The sequence below is a fragment of the Pungitius pungitius genome, chromosome 2, assembly GCF_949316345.1.
Source record: "Pungitius pungitius chromosome 2, fPunPun2.1, whole genome shotgun sequence".
In the NCBI taxonomy this organism is placed as follows: Eukaryota; Metazoa; Chordata; class Actinopteri; order Perciformes; family Gasterosteidae; genus Pungitius; species Pungitius pungitius.
This window is the reverse complement of record NC_084901.1, coordinates 17,614,918-17,634,185: the sequence shown is the minus strand read 5'-3', so window position 1 is coordinate 17,634,185 and position 19,268 is coordinate 17,614,918. Positions and strand designations below refer to the sequence as shown.

Sequence of the window (19,268 nt, the reverse complement as noted above, 5' to 3'; positions counted from 1 at the left end):
ACTTATAAATTCAAAGTATTTTTGATGTTTTTACTCCTTCAAAAAGTTTGAAAACATTTCAGTGAAGTCGCGTTCAACAATCCTTAATCTAACAAGAAATGAGAAAAGTCACAGGTAGTCCTCCCGTTCTTCTTCTTCCGCTTAATTCATGACCAAACTTGATTTTGCCAATGAGGCTAAGTGAGATATCTGTGATTGTTTATGGTTTCTATGAAAATGCTTATCAAATTTAAAGGGCCGGTCCACCACGTGAACAAAGTTAGAATATAAACAATGAGATAAACATTGCCCGTGTGTGGTGGGAAATGTAGTGTCAATGATTGACATGATTTACTTCAATCAATCAATACTGTTGTTCAAATTATGTATTTCAAGAGTATCCAATCAGCTGCCTGCGTCTTGGAGCTGTTTTAGAAGTCCACTTATCCACGCTGCCCCCCCCCCTGAACCATCCATCTCCTCACAGCTGAAGGGAAACACCCAGAGACCCTCTACTCCTCCTCCTCTTCACCTCGCATACCCCCCTCCTCGGAGGTGTGGGTCAGTGATAAGAGATGATGATGATAACCGGGAGCCAGTGCATTACCGTATCGATCGGGCGAGGCCTTTCAGCGCCGTTAAAGCGCCCGGCGCTCTGATTGCCGGCACTCGCGCTGACAGGAATCCAATGGCGCTGTCTGTCTGTGTGTGTGTGTGTGTGTGTGTGTGTGAAGGGTGTGGCTGAGCAGCTGATGTGTGTGTGTGTGTGTGTGAGTGTGTGTGTGTGTGTGCGTGTGTGTGTGTGTGAGTGTGTGTGTGTGTGTGTGCGTGTGTGTGTGTGTGTGTGTGTGTGTGTGTGTGTGTGTGTGTGTGTGTGCGTGTGTGTGTGTGAGTGTGCGTGTGTGTGTGTGTGTGTGTGTGTGTGTGTGTGTGTGTGTGTGTGTGAGTGTGTGTGTGTGTGCGTGTGTGTGTGTGTGTGTGTGTGTGTGCGTGTGCGTGTGTGTGTGCGTGGGGGCAATTAGACACTCTGACAGATAACAACACATCCAGCAGAAGACTGAAACTGGATCTGATGCATAAAAAAACATCCAAAAATGCAGGTGTTTGTTTGACTTCAGTTGTTATTTTACACGTTTAATCCTTTATATCTTCTGTAAATCTGCCTCAAGGTTAAACCTCCACTAATAGTGTGGAAAAATGAAAAGAAAACACGGACGCTGTACTCTTCTGCCTCCTTTTTGTTTTGTATGTAGAACAATTTTTTTTAACTTCATGTCGACACCTTTAAAATGTCTGCAATTAAAAAAAGAGATAGATCTTCAACTAATCGACTAATTGATGAAAGTGTAATAAAGTAATTCAATTATTAATTAGTGATCATTTTTCTTCTCTTGAAGAAGTTTACTCTTAAAGTGTCTCTAACCCATCTCCTTCACATCATTACATAATAACAAATAGTAAAGTATTTTTAAAATCCTGTAAATTGTATTTATTTAAGTTACAGCTGAAAATCGTTTGATGTTTGATGATTGATTTTTTGTTTTAGCCAATCAGAACGAAGCATCAGGAGACAGAAACACCTGCTTCACCGACAACGTTTGTACAATCAATACTCATGTTCGATCAGGACATTGAGGGTGTATTGATTGATTTGGCGCTCTTCTTCTGTGGTCTGTTGGTGGGAGTGGTTTTTCTTTGGGGGGGTTGTGTTGCTTAGTTTGAGTGTATGAGTTACAGATAACAGAGCGGCAGCCAAGAACAAATGAACACGTGCACATATTCACATATGCACACACACACACATGCACAACCCAAAACACACACTACATACTCGCACACACACACACACACACACACACACACACACACACACACACACACACTGAGCAGCAGCAGCGAGGCCTCGGAGGCGTCATTAACTTGAGAAGGCTGTTGTGTCTGTCAGGACCTAATGAAAATAGAAGGAGGACACACACAGACGCACACACACACAAACACGCACCCACACACATACCATGCGCAATGTACACAACACACACATAAACACAAAAGATAAAAGTCTTTTGTGCTTCTGCCTTTAGAGTTTGTGAACTGTAGTTTTCAAGAGTTGCTGCCTGTGTGTGTGTGTGTGTGTGTGTGTGTGTGTGTGTGCGCGGTGGGGTAGATGTTTGTTTGGGTGTAGGTGTGTGTGTGTGTGTGTGTGTGTGTGTGTGACGGGCAGCTGCTGCCTCGTGGCGTCTCGCTGCTGCAGCCGAGCGAAGGAGACATTAACTAACTTCTGTTTTCTAATGGAGATTAATGAAGCCAGAGGAGCAACACACAGACACACAGAGGTACACAACCAAACACACACACTCACACAAGCACTGGCAGACGTCACCTGTCCGATTTGGGATTTAGAAAATAAAAGGAGACGACGTCCAATGAAAATGAAGGAAAGAAAAGCAATTAAAGAAAGTAGAGAGTAAGTTAAGAAAGTTGAGATGGTAAAGGACGTAATATAGGAAGGAGTCAATGGGAAAGGACGTTAAATAGGAAGGAGTCAATGGGAACGGACGTAAAATAGGAAGGAGTCAATGGGAAAGGACGTAATATAGGAAGGAGTCAATGGGAAAGGACGTTAAATAGGAAGGAGTCATTGGGAAAGGACGTAATATAGTAAGGAGTCAATGGGAAAGGACGTTAAATAGGAAGGAGTCATTGGGAAAGGACGTAATATAGTAAGGAGTCAATGGGAAAGGACGTAATATAGGAAGCAGTCAATGGGAAATGACGTTATATAGGAAGGAGTCATTGGGAAAGGACGTAATATAGGAAGGAGTCATTGGGAAAGGACGTTAAATAGGAAGGAGTCAATGGGAAAGGACGTAATATAGGAAGGAGTCAATGGGAACGGACGTAAAATAGGAAGGAGTCAATGGGAAAGGACGTAATATAAGAAGGAGTCATTGGGAAAGGACGTTAAATAGGAAGGAGTCAATGGGAAAGGACGTAATATAGTAAGGAGTCAATGGGAACGGACGTAAAATAGGAAGGAGTCAATGGGAAAGGACGTAATATAAGAAGGAGTCAATGGGAACGGACGTTAAATAGGAAGGAGTCATTGGGAAAGGACGTAATATAGTAAGGAGTCAATGGGAAAGGACGTAATATAGGAAGGAGTCAATGGGAAAGGACGTAATATAGGAAGCAGTCAATGGGAAATGACGTTATATAGGAAGGAGTCATTGGGAAAGGACGTAATATAGGAAGGAGTCATTGGGAAAGGACGTAATATAGGAAGGAGTCATTGGGAAAGGACGTAATATAGGAAGGAGTCAATGGGAAAGGACGTAATATAGGAAGGAGTCAATGGGAAAGGACGTAATATAGGAAGGAGTCAATGGGAAAGGACGTAATATAGGAAAGAAGTTCAGAGGACAAGTTGTAAGGAAGGCAGGTTAGAGAATGGTAAGGAAGAAAATCAAGTAGAGGGAATGAGTAAGGATGGAAGGTATGAATATTGTGAAATAAATTATAGGAAAGAGATGAATATAATTAGTTTGGAGGAAAGGGAAGTTTTAAAAAATGAAGAAAGGAGAAAAGGAAGGAAATTTGTAAGAAATGAGATAAATGAACAATAGAAAAGAGATGAATTCTAAAATACAAGTAAAAAAGGAAGATAAAAGGAGAGGGACAGAGTAAGGAAAGAGAGGAGCAAGGAAACATAATATGAAGGAAGGGAAGGAAATACAAACACAGGGATGAGAGAAAAGGAAGTGTGCGAGAGAACATAATGATGTGCAAACACACAAACATACAGCGTGCATCATAATGTAGACACACACACACACACACACAATGTTGGCAGTAGCAGGCTGACAGATTGTTCTACAATAGAGAGGGATGCTCCTGGGGGGTTTGATTGACAGGAGGCCATTCATTCACTGAACATAGACACTGTAACACACACACACACACACACAAACACACACACGTCCAGAGGATGTCACAGAGAGACGGATTCACCTTCTGGATGGTCAAAGTTAAACAAACATATACATGGAAATCAGACTTATATCGAGTTGGTCTTGACCCCCTGTTTTCAGTCTCAGTCTAAGCTAGGCTAACAGATCCTCCTTTTTGCAGGATCTATGCTAAGCTAGGCTAACAGATCCTCCTTTTTCCAGTCTCCAACTTTCCAGGCTTTTTGCTAAAGCCGTTTATTGTTTTGATTGTAGTAGTTTTTCTACTGTTTTTGTTTCTTTTTTTAACCAAATTGAATTAAAATACAGTATTAATACAGTAAAGTGTTTATTTTTTTACATTTGTTTTTATTATAGTACAGTATTTTTATTATGGTGTAGTGTTTTTATTGTTTTTCATTATTTAATTGTAGTTTCGTCGTAGTATAGTGTTTGTATTTTCTTTAAGTGCATCAGAAAAGTTTCCTGGAGAAAAAGCTGTGTGTTGATCCGTTTCCATCTGTGTGTGCCGGAGCGCCTCCTTCGAGGTCATCGCCTGTCGTGGGAAATGAGAGCTCCGTGTTTGTGTGTTGTTGTTGCCAGCAGTGAGGAAGCGCTCCGATTGGCTGGGAGGGAAACAATGTGGTTAATGGCGGCTGTTTCTCTTCTGAGTCACAGGAGACGTTTGTTTGGAGGCTTGTGCTCGAGCACAGATTTAAAATAGATGAACCCAAAAGAGAAAAGGGGGGGGGGGGGGAAAGCCAAAGCCAGAATAGAATCCAGAGGGGCGATCCTCTTTAATCTCCACCCGTCGAAGCGGCTCACCCTCCGTCTTCAAGGATCAAATCCACAGATGTGACGTGATGGAGCAGCAGGTGATTCGGTCTGACAGCCGGGAGGAAGGAAAAGGTTTCCTTTGAATCTCTAATGTTTAGTTCAAAGACTTCCGTAAGAAACGCTACTTCTGGTTCAGTTCGCAGGTTAACGATGGAGTGCTTACTTAGCGTGAGGGTGGTGTTACTCCACCCGGAGATGGTCCGCTAGTTATAGGACACATTCAAATCAGCTGCAGACACATTTATACATTAAATAATAAGAATAATATTGATCATTATTATGATTTATTTTTGTCTTTATATTATCAATTCAGATCATTCTTATTTATTTATTGTTTATTAATACTAATGTAATAATCATCATCTATTTTATGTATGTTAAATATGTATTATTATCATTTTTATTGGTATCGCTAAAGCGATATAATGCACAGCAGGAGGTGATGGGATGTTCTCCTCGCTGATGTAATACCTCGGGGAGCTCCAGCAGAGGCCTCCACCTCCCCACTGCTGCTCCTCGGGGACTCCACACCTCCTCCTCTCCTCCTCCTCCTCCTCCTCCTCCATCAGCCGATCATCCTCAGTGTGATGTGTTCTCACCTGAAGCTGTGAAGAAACACATCTTCTCTCTTACTCTGTATGTCCTCTTATTTCCTTTCCTTTTGCTCCTGACTTTTCGTCTTCTTTCTATCATCCTTATTCTCTTGTTCCTTTCCTGTCTTTCTTTTCTTGCCCTCTTCTCCTCCCTTTTTGCATCCTTCACATTCTTTCAGCATTCACAACAGCCATCGCCACGGCTCCCCGCCGTGCTGCTGGCGCTCAGATTTGACGCTTCCTCTCCTGTGGGCTGATGGAAAAATAGCTCCGGGCCTTATTTGTATGTGCGTGTGTGAGTGTGTGTGAGTGTGTGTGTGTGTGTGTGTGTGTGGTGCAATCGCTTGCTGTTAATTCTTCTTCTCTGTTTTTTTTCTGCCCCCTGGGTACAAACACTTATCCGTCCATCTCTCCAAGTCCGTTAGCGGGCATTTTGGATCCGATCGATGACCCCCACCCCCCTCAGGTGTTACCTACCTGAGGAATGTTGTTTTAAATGAGACTCTCGGTTGCTCTCATTGGTCGGTTCTCCTCTGACAGACCGCGTACATAGCTTCTCAAATGCGAATATTAGCCATAGAGGTTGCGGTGAAACCCCAGTGAACAGGAAGTGACTATATATGGACTGAGGTTACTGCCAATCTTCTCTTCATCCTCTGATTAATCCTCTCCCTCTCTCCCTCTCAGGAGGTGCTGTTGAAGCGAGCAGCTGACCTGGTGGAGGCTCTATACGGGATGCCACACAACAACCAGGTGAGTCGCTTCGACCTTTGACCTCGGGGTGAAGACACACACAACCTGCTGTTGGATTATTATTACTTTGGATTATTTTGTTACAGGCTAAAAGTAAATAAAATAGTGGATAGATTTTATAAATAAATATGATAATATTAGTATTATTATAGCAGGACACTAAACCTCATTGCCCCCTCCCAGGAGATCATCCTGAAGCGGGCCGCTGACCTCACCGAGGCGCTCTACTCCGTCCCCCGCAGCCACAACCAGCTGCCCTCCCTCACTGGCTCCGCCCACTCGGGGATGATGGGCGTGAACTCCTTCAGCAGCCAGCTCGCCGTCAACATCTCCGAGGCCTCGCAGGCCGACCAAGGTGAGGGCTCGCCACTACCCACGATCCTTTGGGAGTGGCATTCAAAGAGTTTATTAGAGACCAGTAGAGATTATTTCATTCGAGACAAGTACATTAGACACCCACAACAACTACACACACACTTATGGTCGAACAATCACACAGGTTCTCTACAGACTGTTTTGATGTTCTTCACTGGAGCTCAATGGAAACATACGGAGACCTTCTAGCAGAAACATTCACTGCGGGTTTGAGTCGCTCTGCTTCTGAAAATGTGCGGGAAACAGCTTCTTGTGAACAGGAAGCAGATAGAGCTGCTTTCACTCCCCGGACACCCCCCCCCACACACACACACACACACACACACACACCACTAAACCATCGTCTGCTTTTCCCATCGGCCCAGCATCGAACACCTTACAGGAATCTATGAGGTCATGGGAAACCAGGCTGCAGCCGCGCTGAAAATTCATAACTCGGTAGTTTATGTGCATTGAGTTCTCTGGTCGGAAACATTACACCGAGGAGCGGACCTCCCCCCACCCCCCCCCCCCCGCTGGTGTGAGGTGTGAAACGGCTCTTTGTGCCCCCTCGCAATTATCCTCCGTGATTAAAACATTAATAAAAACGACGGCTCTGGAGGCCCCGGGTCCTATCGGGCGGACGAGGAGAGTAATTTACGGCGCTAATTCGCAGAGAGGCTCAGGCCTGCTCAGCATCACGCCCCCCCCCCCCCCCTCCCCCGCAACACACTCCTCCACACCCCACTCCTGCTTTAGTTCCTTCCTCTGGAGTTTGTCTTTGTTCAGCTGGCGAGCCGTTGGTAGCACATGCTAATGTAGAGCTAACACTGGTTAGCGTATAAGGGAGCGAGAAAGGTTGCAGGGGGGCAGACTGCTGTCCTAGGGGTCAACAATGGACCTCAGGAAAGAAGAGCTAGAATGTTCTCTGTGATGACGTTAGCACTTAGCTAACGAGCATCATTTATGTTTTACGAGAACCTTTTTCTGAAGTACGGCTTGTAATTATGACTCAGTACGTTACAGTTATTTTTAGGTGTACAGCTCAAAATCATCCTCAGAGGAATACCACTTACACCCTCTTAAACATACAGAAATTCATTCTATAAATAAAGCATCTCTTCATTCTAAGAAAATATCAGAATCTGTAATTGCGATGGCAATGAAATTGAATGTTAAGAATATATTTGTATGTTCTCAGCTTCTTTGCACCTCTACTGAAATCCATCATTCTAGTCAAATATTAGTCAAGGACACATGTTTGCGTTTGAGTGGTCGGCGTGAGGTCGGAGGAGGCGATCCACTTCCCACGCCGGCGGGGAGCGGCAAAGAATCATCGGCGCAAACACTGCCTTGGCCTGGCCTCCACCCGCCCGGCCTCCACCCGTCCGGCTTCCACGCTTCTCCTCCTTCGAGTTATTGGAACAATCCCGACATTTAGCGCTGACATGTGTTTCCCATTCGCCCCGACAGACGTTCCTGCTGGGAATTGCGTTAGCCCAAACCAGGAAGTGGAGGGAAGGGGGGGGGGGGTTGGGGGGGGTAGGAGGTTGTAATGTGCTACTTGGCACACCGCTGGCTCCGCTGGCTGAGCTTGGGCCCGGAGTCGGTGGGAACTCGGGAGCCTCTTGAGGGGGTCGGAGGTCAGGCCGAGTGCTTGCGGGGGAACATTGGTATTCAATGCATCTTGGATGAGGATCATTCAATGGGGGGGGAAGGGAGGGAGAAAGGGAGAAAGGGGGGTGTGGGTGGGGGAGGGGGAGGACGGGTGTTGAGGCACTACAGCGCAGCAGAGAGGTGAGAGATGAAGGGCGGTTGGGAGCGACAGACATGATGATGTCCCCGCTGAGGTCACAGCGAGGATGTCGACGAGATTGAGGGCAGAAAAACTCACTTTCAGGAGGTGGAGGTGGGGGGGGAGGGGGAGACGGGGGTGTGTGAGGGTGTGGGGGTTCCTCTGATCACATTGTGCGTTAGAAAATATCTGCTGCTAACTGTTAAAGTCGATAAAAGGCACAACAAATGAGAAGGTTGAGTTATTCCCCAACATATACAATCTTTTGTGTCATTAAGGTGAAAAAAAGCCTTTTTTTCACGTCCCACAAGTCCCTCAAGTCCCACTTTATTTAATCTTATCTATTCTTCTCTTATATTTTTTCTTCTTTTTATATTTTACAATGCATTTACTTCTCTTCCAAACAACTGCATGAGAACTGTGTTTTTTTGGGGGGCGGGACTGGATCAAGACGGCGTTCCTCTTGATAGGCGTGTGAAGAACGTGTTTGATCCTCCCTGACAAGTGGCATGTGTCCCCCCCTTACAGGTTACTCCCGTAACTCGAACAGCGTGTCCCCACGCGGCTACGTGCCGAGCTCCACCCCCCAACAGTCCAACTACAACACCATCACCTCCACCATGAACGGATACGGGGCGGGGATGACCAACCTGGGCGTGCCCGGATCCCCCGGCTTCCTCAACGGCTCCACCAACTCCGCCTACGCAAGTGAGTCCGCTCAAATGTTGCATTCATTGAAAGTGGGAACAAACAAATCCGCTCTGTATTGGCCCGAAGGAAATGTGTCTCAGTTAAAGGTGTGACTTAAAGCACTGGAGGAAGTGAAGGGTCAGCTGAAAGCAGCTGTCAAAGTGTCGGTTTAAAACGGTTGATGCAAAGCAACATTTAGCCAAAGTGTCGGCAGCAGGAGGAGTTGAAGTGTCAATAAAAACATGTACAGGCAGGTAAAGAGGTACTGGAGGGAGTTGAAGTGCTGGCAAAGCATTGGTGGAGACGTTTTGGTGACAACTGTCCAAACAAACTAGTTGTAGGAAATTTACTGAAAGCAGTTTTATTGAAGACTTGCAAAAAAGTGTAATTGTTAATCTGCTTCGATGGATTTGTGCTTATGGATCAAAGTATGAGGTGAATTTCTATGAAAGCTTATTGAAGCGATTATCTGCACCAGACTTCCTGATTGTAGAACAAACAGCAACCGCCTCGCAGCAGATGTATTCATATTATATTATATTACTCGACTGGTTTTTAGTTTATTGTTACATCCTAAGAAGTTCCACTTTGCAATCTTTGAAAATGAAAGAAAAATGTTCATTACAGAAAAATGACTGCTGATCAGCTGATATTTAGTCACCAGATTCTTTAAATCTTTTAACATCGGTCCGTCTCTGCAATCATATTATTAATATTACTATACTTTAGATTCTTCTATCGTGACTAGAAGCAAAGTCGTTGTTGCTTCTTCCTGTCGAGGTGTTGTTGTCTTTCACAGAACAAAGGAAGTGAATAAAGGTGAAGCGACTTCTGTTGTTCTTCTGAAACTTTTCCTTCTCATGGCGCCCGGAGTTGGGAGGCGCAGGTGTGTTTTTATCGGAGAGCGGTGGAGTCTAAACTTGCCCGGCGGTGTGTGTGTGTGTAGAAAGGAGGAGTGGGGGGGGGGGGGGGGGGGGGGGGGTTTGGCTCGCCTATCAAAGCCCTCGGTTGAGTCTCATCGAGGCTCGTTTAGAAAAAAAGAAAAGATAGCAAGCTCGATGTTGCCAGGTGATGTTGTCGTCCCCGGCGACCAAAACAAAAGGTTCGCACATCCCGCCTGGCTGAGCTGCAGCTTCCACTGAGTGTGTGTGAGTGTGTGTGTGAGTGTGTGCGCGCATCGACCGAACACCGCCACGCATTGTTCACCTCCCCCCCCCCCACCCCCGTCCATCCTCTCCCCTCGCCCCTCCTCCTTAACTAACCCCACTAACTATCCTCACCACTTCCCTCATGCATCCTCGCTTTGGGCCGAATTCATTAATATCAGAAAAACAAGAAGCCGGAGCCAACAAAGAGAGGGAATGTGAGGAGTAAGAAGCAGCGATCCAGGACCCCCTGATAGCTTGTTGGCAGGAAGCGATACATTGCATTTACATCCCCCGACGTGCCCCCCCCCCCCCTCCCTCCCTCCCTTCCACCCCCGTTTCATTTTACAGTTCCATTCTGTCCTCGAATCATTTACACACTCGATGTGGTCTGCAAACTCCGTGGAGGTGATTAAAAGGACGTTCCGTCTCTTCTCCATGGAGAGGTTCAGCCTTGTGTCCGCGTGTTCAGTAGAGAGCGGGAGTTAGGGCCCCAGTCTTTATGCTAAGCTAGGCTAACCAGGCGTGGAAAAGAAAAAGAAAAGTAAAGAACCAGAACTTCCTTTTTACCTTTTTGGAAATAAGGTGATACAGGCTTTTTAAAGTTTGTTAAATGGTGGTCTTTTAGTTAAGAGTTGGTAAAAACTGTATTTCAGAAATGTTTTAAATGCCTGCTTCCTGTCATGCTAAGCTAGGCTAACCAGGCTGTGACTCTTGCCCTGCAGTGAAAACACACAGAAAGGAGACTGAGATGTTGCACTGTTCCTTTAATTAGAAGAAGCCAGTTATATAGTTATGAATACAGACTCATAGCCACAATCTTCACAAATGATGGGTTATTAAAAAAGGTTCCCACAAACACACACACAGTCACACACATGCACACGCACACCTGTACAGTTTGTGTGGATGAAGCTGTTGCTGTTCTCAGGTTAGTTTTTTAATTGCCATAAAAAAATGTAAAAGTCCCTTCAAGTTATGGATCAACTTTGCCAGATGTGCAACTGTTTTTTGTTCGGAGCATGTTTGTCCCTCCAGAACCTCTCGGGTCGCCCCCCCCCCCCCTCTTGTCCCTGCTCCTCCTGCATGATTCACCTCCATCCGATCGCTCACCTCCTTTGTCCGTGCGCCTGCCATCGGGACTCCACCTCCTCCTCGCTCCTCCTTCCTCACCTCCTCACCTCCTCCTCTCTCTTCCTCTGCTCCCATAGGCCCTTATTCATTCTCTCCTGTCCATATGGTTTCTGCAGTCAAACAGAAGAGCGCCTTCGCCCCCGTCGTGCGGCCACAGACCTCCCCGCCCCCCACCTGCACCACCACCAATGGCAGCAACCTCCAGGGTGAGCATCCCACCCCCCTCCCGCCCCTCCCCCACCACTCCCGCCTGTCAGCACCCCTCTACCTGCTCCCCCCCCCTCCCTACCCTCGAGTGTCCACCTGTCCCACCTGGGCAGATGATGACTCTTTGTTTGTGTGGAGAACCCTGGGAGGTCAAAGTTGATCCATAACTTCTGAGAGCTGCCTTTGATCATCAAGTCCAATTATTCAACCTGGGAGCAAAAAAATACCATATAAAATATCAGATGGGAAGTTTAAATGATTTGCCTCAAAAAACAAAAAGCCATCACATTAAACACAGAGGCGTGAAGAAGCTTCATTGTAGCTTCTTCGTAACTTCTGGACTTGAAGTTAATAACATTTCTATTTGTGTTGAACCAATTCTAATAAAATGGAATTGTGAGGATTTTCAAACATTTGCATTTTTCATGATTCCAGTGTCTTCACGTTGACTTTGGATGAATAAATGTATTACTGTGTGTATGTATATATATATATATAGCTTCTGTAGTATATGATGCCAACAAATATAAAAAGTACATTAGTCTCGAAAGTTTTCTGAAACAATATCTTTTTTAGAAATAGCTAAATATTTTCAATTAGGATGTTGTTTCAAATGTGTTTTACTTATATTTCAAGAAAAAACACTTCCCCATCATTTGTGATCATTCGCGCCATACACGCTGGAGACGGGGAGGGGCTTATCTCCATGGAAACCGTTATCAACGTGGCCATTTATTTCAGCCATTAACCATGAAACAAAATAGCCTTCATATGTGCTCAGTGCTTGTTTTTGGACGCCTCAGTATCCAAAGAAACTGAACCATGTCTTGTCGGTTCATGACATTATCTGGACATCATTATGACATCATCATGAAATTGTCATGATGTGTGTTCATTAAATCAAGCATGTCGGCTGGGTTATTGCAGCTGAATGAATAAACAGATTGATCACAATATATGGAATGAATTCATTTATAGAAGAAATAACATTATAATGATGCTTGTTTGTAAGCAGTCTGAATTGAATTGTTCTGTTAGTTCTGTAAGTAAACAACTTTTAAAGTACTTGTTTTCTGAATTGAGATTGATTCGATCTGCGCTAGGCTGGGCTAATATTATTGCTTTTACATGAACCCTCAAAATAACCCCATCTAGACGTAGATACATACATTCATATACCGAGTTTTAGCCTCGTCTCTAATATGAGGAATAACATCACAAATGCATCACATGGAAAAGATTTTTTATTTTAAATACTTTAAGCCGACTTCAGCTTTCCTGCAGGTCTTTACACTTGGCACCAAATTTAAGTTGAGGTTGTCCCTTTGGGCCATCACATGTGTATAGGTTTATTAAATGTATGACTATGATTATAAACATATTTTTTAATTTAAATATTTGATCTTTTCCAGCAGAGCCTAGAATGTATGTAATGTATTATTATGATGTCCTCACCCCAAGAAAAGAAGAAAGATCGTGATTATATAGACGTACCGTAGATAAAAAAAGTGTATTCAGTATTCAGTGTAGCCTAATTTCTATTTTTAACTGGAAAAATACTTGTTGAATTTGAATGTTGGGAATGAAGCTACTTCTATTTTTCAGTTGTATTTAGTAATTTATACAAGAACCTGCACACACGCTGAATGGTGTTTTAACTCACTTGTACTTAATAAAGGAGGTAATCACAAGATGAAACCTTTTTGCTTCTTAGTTTAGCTACAGCAGGGCAGCGGATTCTTCCACACTGATTTCTGTCTTAATTGGTATTTATTCATTTCACTGACTGTGTGTCGTCTCTCAGCCATGGCAGGTCTCATCGTGCCCCCCATGTGAGGAGGATTCTCAGCCAGATACTGTCAGACACCCTCCACCACCACAACCAACACCACCCTAAACCCCCACCGCCACCGGCCCCACCCACCTGAAATACCACCAAAAAACCCAACCCTTCCCATTGTGCCCTCCACTGACCCAGAATGCACCACTGCAGCAGAAGAAGTTTGACTCAAAATTGGACGTTTTCTCAGAAGGAGGTCAAAGGTCAGCTGTGCTGTGAACTGTAGGGGGGAAGGGGGGGGGGGCAGGTGTCTGCAGTACTACATGTTTAGAGTATTAGTTGTGCTTGACTTCAGAAGTCTGTGGAAACTCAACAGGTCTGGGATCAGTTTGAAGAAGGAGGCGTGTCCACCGGGAGCTTCGATCTCATTGGCTTACACGTCCACCCGGTTTGATCCCGTCAGAGTTATTTATCACTTAATTTATCTCTATATAATATGAAATAACAATACATTATGAGACAAGATGCTGTCGTGGAGTACTGAAGACCAAAGGATCTCATTTAGAAACATTTTAAAGTTCTACACAACAAGACATCCTGAAGCTTTACTTTGCTTTAGGAGGCACTAAAACCCACACCTGAAATGGAATTATTAATAATAATAGTAATTGTGCTTTGATCAAAATGTTATTGAGCTTAATTCTATTTTAAATACATTGCAAAATAAATGAACACACTAAACAAAATATTTGGTTTTGTATGAAATGGGTTAAAATATGCAAAGCAGGTGTTGTTGAAAGTCCATCTTAATTAATTCGGTCCCCAGATTATGTTTAAATAAAAGTATAACAATTAAACAGTAGCAATAAAAGTATAACAAACAACATTTTTTTGGTTAAAGAAACCAGTTCCAGTGTGTTTCATTTGTGGCATTAAAGCCAGCTGAGGTCTCCAGAACCTCCGGTCGGTGCTCTTCATCCTGCGGATCAGAAGCTCTCGGTGGACTCGAGTTTGACCAATCCAATTCAATCTCTTCATGAAACCTTCCCCCAAAGGATCGCACTCCTCAAAGATCAGAAGTCACACCTTCTAGCGTCTCCTGTTGTGTTCCAGAGCGTTTTAACTATGTTTCATAATCTCAAGACAGAACTAACAAAGGTCCCGCAGAGAGAAGAACAACAGCCCAACTCTTTACTTTCTTTACTAGTCTCTCTTTTAATTTCTTGTTTTGGACGTCTCGCTCTTTTCTTTCTTTTTTTTTTTTAATCCAGTACAATAGTTCTGTTTGTCGATGGTAGATTTTAACCAGAAAAGGCTTGCAGCCATTTTAATCACATTTAAGGTACCAGATTTTTCTTGTTATCCTTCGGATTGTGCTTATTTTATATGTATTTATAAAAGTATGTTTTTGGGGAGTTCCTTTTGTGATTTTAGGCCTGAATGATAGTCTCAAATATATATGTAAACACATTTGATGTCTTAATACCTTTTAGATATTGTAAAAAGAGTGAACAAGTGAGAGGAAATAACCCTTTTGTAAAAACAAAACTGAGAAAAGTCGAGACGTGCTCACCCTGTTTTTTGAAAGCAGGACGTAAAAAAAAAGCTTTCATCACTTTTGTATAAAAACGCTTTTACGATATAATATTTAACTTTTTGTAAACAGCATCATTTGTGTTTCCCCTGGTTCTTCTCGTCCTTTGTGTATTATTGTGAAATGTATAATCATGGTTATTTCTTAATGCACTATTTTTTTTGTTTGTTGGGGCACTTACTAAGAGAAATGCATCTTAGCTTAAAAAAAAGAAGAAAAAAAAGCTAAAAGTAATACAAAAAAGATGAAATCGAGAATGAAATGCACCGATATGTTTTTCTTTTTTTCCTTCCGTTGGGAAACGGCAAAAATCCTCGTCATGTGAAATCTTAATATTTCAGAAGCTTATAGCGTCATAATACTCCTCCACTTTCACGTCTGGACCGCGATCGGAAGACAATTCCCGTCTCGATATCAAACCAGATCTTCGTCTTTGTGTTTTTCGGTGAGAACAACGGTACGATTTTTAAAAAACAGAAAAGAACAAAAAACAGACAACAGATTTTAAAACTGAGAAATCACGTTTTTTCGTGTCTTCGTATCTTCGTTTTTTTTCTCTCTTCATTTACAAGACCTGAAGGAGACGTCCGCGGACGTTGGTGTCGTTCACTTATGCAACCGCCGCTCGCCTTCCGCGTCGCCGTGGAGACGTTGGGAAGAATTAACCACGATGTTCGGCTTCACTTTGTCTGACAAAGGTTCGCTTCTGCAGACGATACCGTGGGTGTTTTTTTTTTCATTTAACAAGTCTCAAGTCAAACTGTGGGAACGCTTTTAGTTTTATTTGTATTTTTTTTGCACCAGACGTTCGTCCCTCAGGTTTCCCCCAAAAAACACAAGTTCAGCGCCGACCTGAAATAGGAAACGCTACGTTAGCGGTCAGCTAGGTTATCAGTTAGCCTTCCGAACAAGGGGAACCTCCTGGATTGCGTTGGAAAGGAGAACGGCGCCCCCAAACCACAGGGGGAGGTACTGCAAGGCGACGTTAGCACTACTTTAAACATTACATCTACGGCACGTGATTATGAATCAACATCTCACAATTACTAGAGATGACGTTGCATTACACATGTTATATAAATATTTAAAATTTACAAAGATCAGAAAAAAATCTGAAAATCAACCAGAAGATGTGAATTCATCAGAATCTCAAACTTTTACAACAAAACTATAGTACGGCTTCACAATAGCGTGATATTTTCAAGCCAATGTTTCTTCATCTGGAACATCTGTGCGCCAGAAGACCGTCACGCGAGCGAAGGAGAATCCCAAGTTTTGGACTTTATGCAAATGCAGCAGGACGCTTCGGTCTGTGCACAACATCAGCCGAACATCTGCCCAGTGTCTTTAGGAGAAGCCATTGGTCTCACGACACTGAGGGAACGCAGCCGGTCTCCGTACGCCTCCAACCTCTCCGTACGCCTCCACCTCTCAAACCATCTTTTTTTTTTTTTTTACTTCGGTCAGTTTGTAGAAAGTTTTTGCTTCTCACCGTCTCGGTTCTCTCGGCCGAGGTCGTTAAAAACGGCAAAAGTTTTACTTTTACTCAATGTTTTACTTCAATGTGAAAGAGGGCAGAGGTACTGCATCTTTGTGAAATATGAAATATATCATCAAAGTATATCAAAGCACAATGTTTAATTAATGTCTTTAGAGTACAAACAGCTTTCTTTCTTTTCCGTCTCTGGCCATGCTGTAAATAGATGCATGTCTTTTTTTGTTTTTTTTCCTGTGATCCAGTGCTTTTTGTACAGAAACAGTCTAATAAAGATTACATTTGGCTTGAACTCTCGGCTGTCAAAAGGCTCAACGTTTCTTAAGATGAATTAAAGTTAAGCTGAAGAATGCAAAGTAAACTTTGACCTCCGTGTGTATATAAGACATAAGATACTATGATGCTGTGGGCGTCGGACCGTGGAGGCGGAGCCGAGGTAGAAGCATCCGTTGGGCTCAAAGAGAATCGGCTGAAGGCCCGCGTGGAGGAGGTGGTGGCGAAGCCACATGGGGACGAAGACGCAAGCCGTGAGTGACGTGTTGGTGACACTGATACCAGGTGGGGGTCAGGTGATGCAAGGACAGGAGGTGAATGGCAGAGAAGAACAACAGTCTTCCTTTCAGAGAGAGAAAAGTGGTTTCAGGGTCAGGAGGTCAGCAGGTCTTTATCGGGCCTCTGGTTCTCAGCAAGAGTCTGTTTCCCATCGGTATCAGAGGGAGGGGGGGCTAGTTAACTCACTACACTACAACTTATTTCAACATATGACACATATACATATATTCCTCAATATATTGTGACATTTGTTTTTAACGAAGTGAAATATTATATTTTTTGCTTTTTTTCCACATTCTACACTACTTAATTTTTTAACTTTTATATTACATTCTATATTAGGAAACTTTTATGACTTCTTTTCAACATTAAATGCTCACATTTTTACATATTTTTGACATAATGTATGACTTCTATGATTTTTGTTTAACATAATACTATGATTTTGATTACTATGAAAAGTAACAGCATTTGTTATGCTGTTACTTTTTATGATTTTATTTACACAAGATACCTAATTTTTATTTAAATGCTTGACAATTTGTAGGGTACAAAAGGTAGGGTCTCTTTTTAAAATTATACTATAGTATTATATCGAATACGTAAAACTGTAGCATGACAAAAATATATTAAAAAGTCATAACAAGTGGGTAATAAAAAGTTATAATCTAATATGTCATGAAAAGTATAATATAGCAAGTCTTTAAAAAACGTAAAGGGTTATAGCATTATTCGTATTCAAAGATCATAAAAGGAAATATTATGTTCTAATATATTGATTCATTCAAGTCGTAGACGGTCATACTCAAAGCATTTCACAAAACAGTCGCTAATTGTACAGTAAATCATTCATGGAAGTCATGGTATCTGATGTTATGTCTCAATAACTCAAAGTAGAGCAAATCATGAAAATATCATTTTAAACTATGCAATTTCAAAATGAACTCATAATTACTCATTACCAAAAACTCATAAAAGGTTATTGTATAATACATCATAAAAAGTGCTACTAGGCAATGGAATAGAATGTATAGTATTTAATAGTATAGTATGTCATCGTCCCAACTAAAAGTATATAGCATGCCATTAGAAAGTCCTGCAATAGCAGGATATTTGAAGTCATGGTAAAAGCATAGCATGTCATAAAAATGTCATGCAAAAATTATAACACAGTGAAAAACAAATTAAGAGCCACAAAACTGTACGTCATGTTTAAAGTGCTCATTTTAATCTGATTGATTCAAGAGCTACAGGAGGGGAGAAGGTCAAAATAATCTGCCAATGTTTAGATTTGAGTAATCATTGAAATATTTTGTAATCCGTCACGGGTGGGGGGGAGGGGAGGGGGGTTAACGGGGGACGGGGGGGCGGGGTCACAGAGCGAGTGCAGGTGTGTTTGGTTTGGGTGCCGATTGGAATGGAGTTATGATGTCACTGTGCTCTTAAAGAATTAGACCGTTTCCTGTGAGGTGATGATGTCATCGTGATACAGGCTCACTTTTGGATTGTTCTGCGTGTGTGTTAAGTTGTGAAGCAGTGTTCAGGGCTGACGGGGGGGGGGGGCAGAGCACCCCAGCCCCGGCCTACACAATGCCACATCAAGAATGACCTAGTTTAGGTTTTTGAGTCTCTAAGACCGCATCTGAACTGAGGAGGACATATAGACAGTGTATATGTCTCTGGTTGAGACCTGTCAATCAGCCTGTAGCCCCGCCCTAAAGCATCCCCTGCTTTATGGTCCGTTTGACTCTAAATAGACAATAATTTACTTAACGGACATCATGCTGTATTGAAGAAGATTGAGACCATAAACTCTTGTTTTCAATGTTTACTGAGGGAATAAATCAAGAGAGAAGTAAAATAATTTTCTCATTGAGTTCTACAGGACCAGAGGAGTCGCCTCCTGGTGGACACCAGAGAAAAAGCAGCTCAAAGAAACTTCCACATCTGCTTCGCTCTGCAGAACCAGAGGGATGGAAAAACGCGAGACTCACATGCAGTGCAGACCATAAATGAGCGACGCACAGATTCATACTTTGTGTGTGTTGCGGTGACCCTGCAACACACACAAAGAACCACAATTCATAAATCCAGCCCTTGATGCATAACAGGCCACACACACACACAAACAACAACACACACACACACAGGTATGAAACTAGTGTAATAAACACAGAGGCGGGAGCAGACTCCCCTCCCATTAAACACACCATCAGAGTCCTTTAACAGTTCCCATGAACAGTGTTCGGTGTGTGCTGGAATATGGAAATCGTTTCCTCCTCCTCCTCCTCCTCCGCCTCTGCCTCAGTGCTCGGGCGAATAGATTTCGGAGGACAGACTTTGTGCTCACAACACCTCCCGGAGAGGCCGAGAAGGCGAGGTGCTGGATTCCACTTTACACCTGCTTCCCTTCTTC

The 19,268-nt window shown here is 43.1% G+C and overlaps 1 protein-coding gene across 5 annotated transcripts in view; it reads left to right on the top strand.

The window, feature by feature from the left end:
• The window catches only part of LOC119211566 (transcription factor COE3-like), an 87,694-nt gene extending 71,102 nt beyond the window's left edge, over positions 1-16,592 (top strand). For 2 of the 5 annotated variants that reach the window (XM_037462568.2, XM_037462567.2), the window contains exons 12-16: positions 6,041-6,106; positions 6,290-6,461; positions 8,784-8,963; positions 11,302-11,430; positions 13,236-16,592. In XM_037462568.2, the coding sequence (XP_037318465.1) occupies positions 6,041-6,106; positions 6,290-6,461; positions 8,784-8,963; positions 11,302-11,430; positions 13,236-13,267 (579 nt within the window). In that variant the 3' untranslated portion in view covers positions 13,268-16,592. The remainder of the gene's footprint in view (positions 1-6,040; positions 6,107-6,289; positions 6,462-8,783; positions 8,964-11,301; positions 11,431-13,235) is intronic. The other 3 variants (XM_037462571.2, XM_037462569.2, XM_037462570.2) reach the window with 2 other exon arrangements.
• Positions 16,593-19,268: the final 2,676 nt, after the last annotated feature.